The following is a 12224-nucleotide window of genomic DNA, read 5'->3' as shown; positions in this document are numbered from 1 at the left end:
CATGTGTGTCCGGACTCTATCTTAGATCTTTGCGGTTGCGACTTTGTGCTATTTGTTTTGCTTTGAACTGACTTCTCGTGGTCTCCCCTTTTTTCCGCTCTGCCTGTTAATTAAACGCAACCCCAAAAACTCAAGTGGACCCTTTGAGGATTAGCCTTTGGTTGTCTCAGAGCAAAAAGGCCAAAACCCATTTATATGGCATATCTTTTATGGTCATTGCTAATTGTTGTTTCCCTCCCTCAGTTGCTTGAAGTTCGCCTTTTGGCCAAGTGGAAGTGGTGGCCACTGCCCAATGAGCCGCAAAATCTATGCGACATGTGATGGCAATCAAAATGATTGCCCCGCAGACAGGCAATGGCCGAGTTTCAGTTTCAGTTTCTGTTTGAGTTCATTAATGCAGTTTAGTGAGGAATGAGAAACTTTCTATTATTTTTTTTCGGTCGCTTTATCGTTAGTTTGGTTGTTTCGGGGAATATAAAATGAATATTCAATACTCTGCCCTGTGGCGTTGAATATTGATATTTATTAGGAATTTTGTATAGAATGAAATTGTAAATACTCTACATTTTGTTGTGGTTTTTTTAATTTTGGAAAATTTCGGAATAACTATTAAATAGTTTTAAGAAATAAATTTTTATTGTATATATTTTCAGGTCAGGTCAGATAAGGTATTTTTATTATTTTTTCTATAATAAATATCCAAAATATTCCCCTTAAATAGCTGCCTAAATTCCATGAGGCACTGCGAGTACACCATTTATAATGAGGGTATTCCCCCCGCAGTCAATTCTCACACACTGAGGCGCCAAATTAGCGCCGAGCAAACCATTTTTTTTTTTCGCTTGGTTTGCTGGTATATATGTGGATGAGGGGGGGACTAAAGAGGATGTGTTTGGAGAGGAAAGCAGCGAACGGGAAAGAAGCGACGAGGCGCCTCTGGCCGACAGCATTTTGCCGGCAGCAATAGTAATTAAAACTTGCGTTTGCCTGCTTTTAGGCTTCAGTTTTGGGCGGATTGGTAGTGGAACTGGGATCCAGGATTGGGATTGGGGCAAAATGGGCGGCAAATGGGCGACTCCGGGGCAGCGCGAAAAACTTTCCAATTAGGCCAAAGTTTCCAACAAACCGCAACAACAGCAACAACAACCACTGTACCGTCGAAAGCCAAACTCACTTCGTCAGCACAAATCAACTTGGTGGCCATAAATTCCCAGAGTTTCATTTCGTTTTGGTTCTCATTTTTGTTTTTTTCGTGTGCTCCCGCCTCTAGCCGTGTTTTACGTAAATTAATTAAAATTTATTTCAACTTACCGCCGCGCACGTGAACCTCGCGACTGAGAACAGTGCCCACCAAATTGCGAATTTTGCATCTGCCGGAAATAAAAAGGACAAAGGATTAACCATTGATCGAAGTTCAGTCCAGGGGAATCTGCCTCACCTGTAGACGGTGGCATGGACCTCGTGGCGGTACTTTTCCGCCGTAAAGGGATAGAACATCATGCTGCCATTGGAGAGCTGGAACACCATGTCCTGCTGCGGTGGTATGGGTGTCCATTCCACCTGGTTGAGTAAAGAGGAAAGGAGCGTGAGAAAGGTAATCGAAACAAAGAGGTTTATAGGGTTCAAAAAAATTAACTATGAATATAATTTAATGATATTTAAGTAACCAAAAAAATTCTTAGATTTTTTAAACAATAAATAATTTTTACCAAATAAATATAATATTTTCAATAAAGAAAATAAATAAAAGAAAATTTATTTTCAGTGTCAGCGTTTAGCATTTGTTTGTTGCCCAGTCAATTAACTTGGAAATGAGCAGAGGCAAATGCCGCACAGCTCCATGCATAATTAAACAGCAATATTAAATGGCGGCGTGGAAAGGAAACACGTAAAGGGAAGCAGAAGAAGTCCTTCGAAGGAAGTTCTCACCTCCGGTGACGGAGTCCCGTGGCCCGAGCATTCTATAAGTCCACCCGAATTGTTGGAGAACTCGACGCGGTGCGGTGGCTCGTGTAGGAATATCGGTCCCTGCAGATCCAGTCCATTCACAATCTGGCTGGTCTCGGCTGCAAAAAGAACGAACAGAGAGAAAAGGCAGAGAAAATTCGGTGAAAATTCGTTGGAGATTCGTTGAAAATTCGGTGAGGAAATTTAAAATTTTAATTAAATGGAGGCAGAGTGCCGCTTCTGTCCTGGTTGGCCAAAGTTAATTTCAATTTTTGTTAGACCAGGAAACTTTTCTCTGTCGAAATTAAGTAGCGAGTCCTGGCCAGCGGCGGCTTCTGACTCCTCCTCCTCCTCCTCCTCCTCGGGGGGCAGCTTGGCCTAAATTTTAATGAGGCGTCGTGAGTGCCGCTGGCCCGCAACAAAGACTGATGCTCTGCGGAGACAATTGCTTTTCACCTGCCAGCGGCTACCATTGGTGTGGTTGCCGGCCACAAAAGCCGCCTCTAATTGCTTCACCAGCCGCTGAGCATTGCATAATTTCGGGTGGGCCCTACTTTAAAATTGCCTTTGATGCGGCTTTTATGTCATATTTATTATTCATTCGGAGCCAAGGAGGACAGGACACCAGCTCGAGATACTGAAGCTGGTGTTGGTGTACCTTCCCTGCTGGCCCCGGACACGTTAAGGCGTTGTCTCCTGTCCAGAAAATAACCAGAAATTCATGTGCAGCGGGTAAAGCTGACTATGACACATGAATAATTTAGGTAAAGGATCTCTCTCTCTTTTGCCTACACTTGAGAAATTGAGAAAGTTTTTGGTGGGGAATTTGTGAATCGGAATGATTACTTTTTTGGGACGTTTTAAAAAAGACACATTTTATTCGAAAATCTTCTTTCTTTTTTGAAAATTATAAAACAGATTATAGTTCTCTAAAAACTCAGGTGAATTCAAAACTCCATCAATACCAATAAATGTGTTAGTATAAAATATATATAAACACTGAATTTTATAACATATAAACACTCTTTTAGGAAGTTTAAATGCTCATTAAAAAAATCTAATAGTTTTTAAAACCATTTAAAAATACACCTAAATGTATACAATCAAAAATTCACCTTCTTTCTTTCGCCAGGTGTAAATGTTTTGTTAAAATGGTTAGTTTTCTTGCAGAGAGATATTTCCATCACTTGCTGTCAGACGAGGGAATCCCCTTTTTGGCAGTTGTCCTGGCCACAGGACTTGGACTTGGCAACGATCTCTCTAGCTCTCGCTCCTTGTGGCACTCTTGACAACAGCAGCCGCAAAGTATGCAACACTAAATTTGTAAGCAATTTTCAACCCCAGCAACGCTGCAGTCGAGCAATAATATGAAAAATTGTTTTGTCAAAAAGGCATTAGGCGGCAGATAAGGACGACTATGCTGCTGCTCCTTCTCCTGGTTGCAACAACTTGCAGCATGGGAGGCCAGGGCCCAAAGTGTAGCAAACTTTGTGCCACTTTCGTTGCGGTTGCTCCCCGGTTCCCGGTTTTCCCGCCGGTTTTTCAACTCCTTTGCTTGCCTGCCTGGCAACACGCTGTCAACTGCAATGCCCAAAGGAAATGCGCCGCAAAAGGAGCAAAATGGAAGGAAAAAATATATAAAAGCAAAAGCAAAATGTTTGCGGAAAGTAAAAAGTGTTTGCCGCAAGTTTCTGTACTCTGGCTGCGACCACATGACGACGGGGGAGCGTATTAAATTTGCAGTTTTAGTTTTTAAGTCACTTAAGATAAAGTTTTGAGAAAACTTCTCTCTCTCTCTCTCTCTCTATCCGGCAGACACGGTCTAATGAAAATTTAATTATCCATCCGAAGAGCCTTTTTGGCCCGGCCTTTCAATCCATTCTATTGCCTTAATTGCGATGTGTGTGGGTGAGATTTCCCAGGTAGGATTTCAATTAAAACTTTGTCTTAGGCCCGAGACAAGTTGCAGCTAATTAGAGGAGTTTCCTCATCTCCGCACAGAGCCATAGCCAGCGCCAACTGTCACCGGAGTGTCCCACATTTCATCGGCTGGACAATGGACAAAGGCCATGTCTCTGTGATGAAGCACTCTTCATTTGTCCCGGTGGCTGTCAATCCGCTGGAGAGATTCTTCCTGGGCAGCTGCGGCTTATTAATGCAAGTGCCACGTACAGTGCTTTCTCCCCTTCTGGCTAAAATCAATTAAGCGCCAAGGAATCCTTAAGCTGGCGGGTGGAAAATAAAAACTAAATGAAACTAGCGATGCCAGCGGCAGACTGCATCATTATCACGGATCATTAAAAATTGCCGTGGAAGAGCTGACGAGCTGAGAAGAACGGAAATGAATGAAATGGCACGGGGAAAAGCTGATGAAAAGGAGCTGAAGGAGGAGGAGGAGCAGCAGAACCAGGAGGAGAAGGAGCAGCAGCAAATGAAGGAGCGTTGACAAGCAGACAAAATGCAAATGAGCAACAACGGCAAATGATTCAGCTGCGGCTCCTCAAAGCCAAGATACACGTTAAAAAACTATACCAAAAACCTTTCCAAAATATCAAGAAAGAATTTTTTTAAACAAATTTTTAAGCTGCCTAGATATTAATGTGAGAAAATGTGGAAATTTGTTCTTCTTGGAATCCTTAAAATATTAATAAAGTAAACCCACTTCCCTGAAATCCCAAATCCTTTCAAGGCTTCCCTTTCAATTCCAATTTTAATTTTCTTCAAGTACAGCTCCTGCTTAATTAAGAAGAAAATCTCAGGGAAATGGAAGACAGAGGAAAGGCATCCCATTGGAATGGCGACTTGAATCCACATTACGCTTACTTCTCAGCAACAAAGCGAGCGGAAAAATGTTTTTCGAAAAGTGTCTGCAAATAATAATGAAGTTGCCAGTCGCCAGTTGCCAGCTTGCCAGTTGCCAGCTATTCCCAGTTTTCCAGCTTCAAAGCGCACACTAAATCAGAAAAACTTTTCCTGCACGCCATTTAAATGAAAACGCAATTTCGCAAACGCGAAAAAGTACAAAAAAAAAAAAAAAAAAAGAAAGCACTGAACTAGCAGGAGCAGTAACATTAAAGCTGATTTGCATATGCCGTGAGAGCAGGGGACTTGTCTTGGCTGTCTATATTGCTATATATCTATATCCTGGCTCCTGGCTCTTGGCTCCCTGTCCTGTTTGCAGCATGTTGTTGTGTTGTCGCGGGGGAAATGGCTTGACAAATACAAATGTATATGGAGGGAGACGTGCTCCCATTTTCACTTTCGCCCAGGTTTTTTCTTTATTTTTTGGGAGCTCCTTATAAAATTTGAAGGCTTTTCCTGTCGCCTTTGCAAAGATGTCAGCCTTGACAGGGTAAAAGTAATGGAATTTGGTCTCTCAATTTGTAAAATCTTGTTTATAATGTTATTTAAATATCAGGAGATTGAAATGTACAGATTTTGGAACCTCTTAATCAAGAAATAATAATTACAAAGCCAACTTAATTTAAGAAATTGTAATAAAAAATCTTTTTAAGAATATTTAAAGACGAAAAGCTATCAGGATTTGAAAGAAATGAATTTAGAACGTTTTTCGAATGAAATACAAAGCCAAATTATTAAAAGAAATTCTAATAAAATCGGATTATTTTTTAAAGAAAATTTATAAACAACAAATTTAAAATTTTCTTTTTAATTTTCACACGTTTCCAAATCTCCAAAACACAAAAACGAATATAAATGGGAGCTTGGCCAAAGTCAAGCGCGCAAATTTGATTCAGTCAGCCGAAAAGTAGGCAGCGTTTAATATTTAAAGTAGCGCCCAAAGAGGCCCGGCAACACGGGGCGGATGAGTGATGCCAGGGCAGGCAGGGCTTCATTTCAGGACACTCTCAAAGAGGGCGGAGGGAGGTATGGTGCGACCCCCAAGTGCACGCATTTTTCTGCTTAAAAGCCCCGACTAATGCGATGTCGAAGCGAAATCTCCGTCTGTCTGTCTGTCTGCGCAACAAAGCGGAATCCTCAGCGGATCCGGATGCGGATGGAGAAGCGGCTGTGAGCAGGAGTGTGTGTGTGCTAGAGGTCCTGAGTGTAAAGTGTATTTGCTTAGGTCAGAGCACGTACCCTACTTGACTCCACCTAGGCTCTTTCTCTTCCTTTTTCCCTGCCTCTGCCTTGGCCTGGCTTTGACTAAACAAGCTGAAAACCAGGAAAATTGCTCAAATTGAAAGCTCGAATGTTTCAAGACCCATCAAGCGAGTGAGAGAAAGGCCAAAGAATTGTATCTGGTTGGGGCAATCTCATTATGCCGAGTTCCTCTTTCGGCCAGATGCAGTTTTCATGGGGAAATAATTAAGCTGTCAGGCGGTGGGTGGTAAGAGGAGGTTGCTGTTTCGGGGCAATATTTATTCTGCCTTTGTGCCAGCAACACTTCCTTCTTCATCGTTCCGTCTTCCACTCTCTCGCAGAAAGCCAAAGTTATCAGCAAAAGATCAACGACTGTGACTGTGTGCGCCGGTGTCAGTGCAATGTCCATATCTACTCGTCATCGTCATCGTCATCGTCCTTTTCCTGGCGTGCTTTGTACTCCAGCCAGGACTAAGCTGCGGGCTGATGTTGCTGCTGACTGTGACGTAAAGGCCTTTATTTGCCCACTGCTTGTTCCTGCTGCTGCTGCTGTTGCTGATGATGAAGCTGATTATGCTCCGCATGCTTTGGACTTAAGCCCGGGATCCTGCCACTGCTACCAGCTCCAGCTCCATGGACAATGTTGCCAGGTCCTCACAAAAGCCCTCCTTTGCCTCTGCCTCTGTCTGCCTTTGGCTTTGCTTCTTGGGGCTTGTTTTTGTTTCATAAAATAGCAGTCGGCAGTCAGGAGCCAGAAGCTGCATAATCTTGGCCCTCCCGCTGACGAACTGCCGGCAGAAGGACCCCCGGAACCCCAAACCCCCGAATCCAAGCACCCACCCACTGGCCACTCCTTTCATGCGCTTAGCAAACGTGACATTCGAGGTCATTCACATTTCGAGGGCGTGTTGTTGAACTTGGTGTGAAGCGGGGGAATGTTGCGGATGGATGTGTTGCAGCAGGAGTATAAACAGAGGCGGCAGCTCACAGGAGCGGACTTTGCAGGAAGCCAGCAATCGGGAAGAAGGTATCTTGGGCAAATCCTAGGGGATTCTGGCCCTGGCTTGCCAAGTGGCGAAGCTTCTTTGCTAGGACCCACAAGGTACCTGAGTATTTGTGGTTACAGGGAGAGAAAAAGGAATGGATTTATATAATACAGAAACTATGGGGTTACTAATATTGTATAAATATTTAAGTTAATTTAAAATAGAATGAAATCTATCTATTCCGGGACCCTAAAAAGTAAACCATTTACTTGATATTTTATTTTTTTAAATGCTAGCCTCAAGGACCCTCTTTTCTCCCAGTGTATTGCATCTGAGGAATTTCTTTCACCCGGCTAGTTGTGCATTTGTTAAGCCGTGGCTAGTCGCTCCTGTCCCACGCTCCTTTGGCTCCTGTCGCCTTTCAGCGTCGCTGTGGCTGCAGACGTATTCGGTTGCTAAATGCCATGACACATTAGACAATGAGGATCTCTAATTATGGCTCGAAAACTGCAATTAACATTTGATCCAACCAGGTAGTGTGTTTGTGTGTGTGTGTGCCACCTTTTGTGTGTGTGCCTTGAAGTGTCGAGCGATGCCAGCGGCAGAAAGTTTTATAAATGCCTGCTCCTGCTCCTGCGGCTGATGTTCGTCCTTTGCTGTCTGAACATGCAAAGTTTTGTGCGATGTTGACTCCGTTTCTTTGAACGCCATGCAAATCGCAGCGCCACGCAAGGCAACACAAACAGAAAAACAAAAACAAAAGTGAAACGTGTGCCTTTCAATAATTCAGTTTTATGGCACAAACTCCGCAGGACTCGCGCAACTTCGCCCGCCTTTTGTCTACTCGCGAAAGTTGAGTCGGCGGTCGTCGCTCATTAACAGCGATATATGTATGTACGAGCATGTAGTATGTGCATGGGGTTGCGTTAATTGAAATGCTTTTCGCTTTTCAATTTCCCCGAGTTTTCCACCGTTTCCCATACCTCTTAGAGAGAGAGAAAGAGAAACCCCCTTGTTCTTTGGTCTTATGTTGCAAATTTAATTGCATACTTCCGAAGGCGGTGAAGAGTGAGAGGTCGCTGGTAATGTGGCCTTCCATTAGCAAGTGCCATTCAATTCGATTTGGATCAATGCTGTCGATTAGGAATTAATGGGAATGTTGCTTAATATACTTTTTTTGGGTAATGGAATGGGATTTAATTAAAGGAAATATCGATTTTTTCGGTGATCTTTAAGCTTTCTAAAATTGTGTTAAAAATATTTGATACCTTTGGAAACAAATTAAAGGGCTTTAGGGTAGAATTTTATTTTAATAGCTTTAATTCTAATTTTATATATAATCAAATAATTTTATTTACTATATTTTTCCCACTCAAAACAAATTCCATTAGTTAACTAGAATGTGAAAATACCCAAATGTTTTTTCGACGAAAAATACATGTAGAAGTCCTCCACTTTCTAGGCTATACTCACCTCGTATGACATACAGGATCAGGATGGCCTTAAAAAGGCTGTGTAAATCCATTTTTTATGAGCACTAATGCTTTCCATTACATTTTTTATGTCTGGATTTTAAATGCCGAATTTCGCTTGATTTGTTTGTTATTACTACCGTCGTTTTTCCTTTTTGTTTAGCGTTTTTGTTTGTGTTTGTGTTTGCCTTTGCCGCTGCCTCTGCCCCCTTTTATCCTGTTTGTTTCAGTTATTTAATTTCTTCCTCGCTGCTGCTGTGATTGAAGCTGCAAAATGTTAATGGTTTCGGGCTCAACTTTGTTGTTATTATTGCTGCCGGTGCTGGTGCTGATGCTTTTGTTTTTGCTCTTGTTCTGTTTGTTTATTTTCCGTATTACGCGCCACGGAAATTAGAATTTCGAATGCGATGCCAGAGATTTATGCGGCCAGGGATTTTAATGCTCGTCGTGCCTTGCCTAAAAAACAAATAAAATATTGCAGATTTTATATGTATGAATGTATAGGTATGTATTTTTTGCGAGTTCCCTGAACTTTGGCATGCTTTGTGCTAAGAGGGAGACCTCCTTTTCATGCAAATATATATTTTAAAGCTGCTCTGGGTTTGCCCAGCCTTTGCTTTTGATTTCACTTGACGACAGTCAGTCAGTCAACTGCGATCCGCATGTCAGCGAGGATATTAATCATGTCAAGTCAGCGCCACAAAGCGCACACCCATCCAGCATACCAGCTGAACCACTTGGTTGGCGGAGAACCCCAGAACCGAAACAACAGAACCAGTGACACTAGGAAAAAAAAATATAACAAAAATAGTTGGGAGTTTAAGCTATTAATTAGGGGAAGTGAAGTTTAAGAAACTAAAAAGAAAAGATAAGATAAATATATTACTATTAGATTTTATATTGAGAAGGGTATTTTAAAACCTATTAAATTTTAAACAATTTTAAGTATATTTGTAAGCACTACAAAAACTATTTTTAAAGCCTATCTATAAAGGAGACTGTATACTTTTCTCTTTATATAATTAAAATCAATTTTAAATATTATAATATAAACACTAAAACTCAATTAAAAACTTTTAATCTACTTGCCTCCCTTTTTTTTCTGGTGCAAAAATAAAATCTCCCCCCAAATAGAGCTGCTGCAGGCTGTGCTCCCTATAGTTTTTCCCCCTTTTTCCGGGTTTCGGCTTTTGCGCCCCTTTGAGCGCATTTTTATGCGAGAAGATGAAGGCGAAAAAATTATGCATCAGCGCGAAATTGGAGCGCCATAAGTTGCCACTGAAGTGCTGACATCCTCATCTGAAGTTGAGGCTGCTGTGGCTGTTGCAGCTGAAACTGAAGCCCAGCAGCGCCTGAGTACGAGAGTATCTGAGTATCCGAGCGAGTATCTGGGTGCTAGTATCTCGTGAATGCAAAATATGACAAAAATATGCTAAAACACGCGTGCGAGTGAGTGTGTTTGGGAGTCCTTCTATGTGTGTGTCCTGTCCCGCCTCACACCGAAACCCATTGTATTGCCCCGGATGGCATTACATTAACTTTGCCTGTGGCCAGCCATGACAGGATCTCCCAAAAGCCAGACGACTCCCCAAGGTAAACTTCTGGACATTGTAAAAAAAAATGGGAGCAAGAAAAAAAATATAACAAGAAGAATAACTAAAGAAGGCTTTGTGATACCCTGGAGTCGTTATTTTTACTGGTGAGCGGAATACCTAATGACTTTTTATATCTTATTATGGTTGGATAATGTAAAGAAAAGTAAAAAAAAGGGGGCAAGTGCCAATATGATCTATAATGTTTACAGAAAATGTCATTAATCTTTAAAAGGACTACTTTCTATATGATATGATCAACTTACAGGAATGTTGAAGAGTTTAGATACAAATAATTAATGTATCGATAAAAATCGATTAGTTAGAAAATATCTTTAAAAACAACTATAACTTTACATGTAACCTATAAACTGTGGTTATTATTATCTCTGTACCTTTTCGACGTCTCGCAATTTCCTTTTTCCTATGTAGATAAGAAAAGTTAACTATATTCTTTGGCCATACTTTATCCTGAAACCAATATACCCCTGCATTTTACGACCTACTAGGTACGAAGAAAATAAAGAAAAGCGAGCAAAACTGCGGCACGAACCAAACGATATTTGCCGAAACTTGAAACTATGCAAAAGGGACAGGAACCGGCAACTTGATACGAAGGAGATAAAAAAAAGAGACGTATAAAACTGTCAATAACGATAAAGCAGAGAGCCGGAAAGGGAATGACAGAGGAGGGGAAGACGACACAAAAAAAAAAGTAAAGAAAGTAAAGAGAATAAAGTGCGGCGGAGAATGGGGAGCAACACAGCAGCAGTAACAACAAAATGCCGCTTAAGCAACATGGAAATTATGCCCAGTGCGAATATCATCGGCAAACTGCTGGAACAGACAATGGCAGACGTCGGAGAATGGATGGATGCGGACCAGGACCAGGACCAGGAGCAGGAGTAGGAGCAGGAGCAGGACCAGTGCTGCTGCTGGAAATGTGGCTGAAAATGCTTCGTTTATTTCCTTCGTTACTTGTTGTATTTCGTTTGCTTCTCTTCTCTTCTTGGTGTGTAAAAAATCATGACTTGGCAATTATGCGGCAAATGTGCACACTGGGCATACCAACACACAGGCAAACAAAAGGAGAAAGCCACACACACACACCAGCACGGGGCCAGGGAGATGAGAGAGCAATGAGAGGAGGAGGATGAGAGGGACATAAATATTACGCATACGCCGCATTGCACTGCCAACGTTTGCTAAATTGCTGGCAATTAGTTTAAAGTGCGGCAGCAAAAAATCAAAATTGCAAGCCTAAGCAGCTTTTGGGGGAGCAGCTAGGAAATGCAATTACAACAATTACTACAAATATTAACAGAAAACTGTGTAAAATACATTATTAAAATATGCTTCCAGATAATTAAAAAAGTATGTCAATCGGTAAAATATTAAGCTAACAAATATTAAATAAATATAAAATATGTTGAGCATTGAACATAATATGTAACATGCTAAAATTCGTATTAATTTTATAATATAATTATAATTTTTAAAAATTCCGCTAGAAAGCAATAAAATATGATACCCTGTAGAAATATATTCAGGTAAAAAATATTTAATATATAATATATAAAATATGTTGAGCATTAAATATAATTTGGTATTAATTGAAAAATATAAAATATGTCATCCTAAATATTCAGCTACAATATTTTCTTTGATTTCTTATAATAAACCTCCCAAAATTTAATTTTTTTATTGCAGATTACTATAATTCCTTAAAAAACGCAAAACTAAAATATAACATTTACTTTTATTAACTTTATTTTTGAATTAAATATCTCTAGATATTTACCAAAGGTTAATTCATGAAAAAAACTGGTTAGATTTGTAATAAAATTCAGCGAAAAACTGCTTAGATTTGTAGTAAAAATTCCCCCAAAAAAATTCCCTTAAAGAATCTCTCCTTCTATTATACATTTAAATGGAACTCTAATGCCTGAGCAAACTGTGTCTGCGACGCAATCAAAAAGGAGACATGATTGCATCAAAGTGGGAATACTGCTGCGAGCCAGCCCAGCTAGACTGCCAGCCTGCCTGGCTGCCTTTGTAAGCGGCTTCTCCTCCGGTTTCATCGCCTTCCCTTTGAACTTGCCACCCTGCGCTGCCTCTGCCTT

General features: G+C 40.9%; 1 protein-coding gene across 2 annotated transcripts in view; it reads right to left on the bottom strand.

Annotated features, from left to right (window-relative positions):
- The window catches only part of Dscam4 (Down syndrome cell adhesion molecule 4), a 46949-nt gene that overhangs the window by 28892 nt on the left and 5833 nt on the right, over window positions 1–12224 (bottom strand). For both annotated transcript variants that reach the window (XM_070285237.1, XM_070285238.1), the window contains exons 2-5: window positions 8511–8965; window positions 1930–2066; window positions 1439–1560; window positions 1312–1370 (exon numbers count right to left, since the gene is read on the bottom strand). In XM_070285237.1, the coding sequence (XP_070141338.1) occupies window positions 1312–1370; window positions 1439–1560; window positions 1930–2066; window positions 8511–8562 (370 nt within the window). In that variant the 5' untranslated portion in view covers window positions 8563–8965. The remainder of the gene's footprint in view (window positions 1–1311; window positions 1371–1438; window positions 1561–1929; window positions 2067–8510; window positions 8966–12224) is intronic.

This window comes from Drosophila kikkawai, chromosome 3L, assembly GCF_030179895.1.
Source record: "Drosophila kikkawai strain 14028-0561.14 chromosome 3L, DkikHiC1v2, whole genome shotgun sequence".
Taxonomy (NCBI): Eukaryota; Metazoa; Arthropoda; class Insecta; order Diptera; family Drosophilidae; genus Drosophila; species Drosophila kikkawai.
The sequence above is the reverse complement of the archived record's forward strand: the minus strand, read 5'-3'. Positions and strand labels throughout refer to the sequence as shown.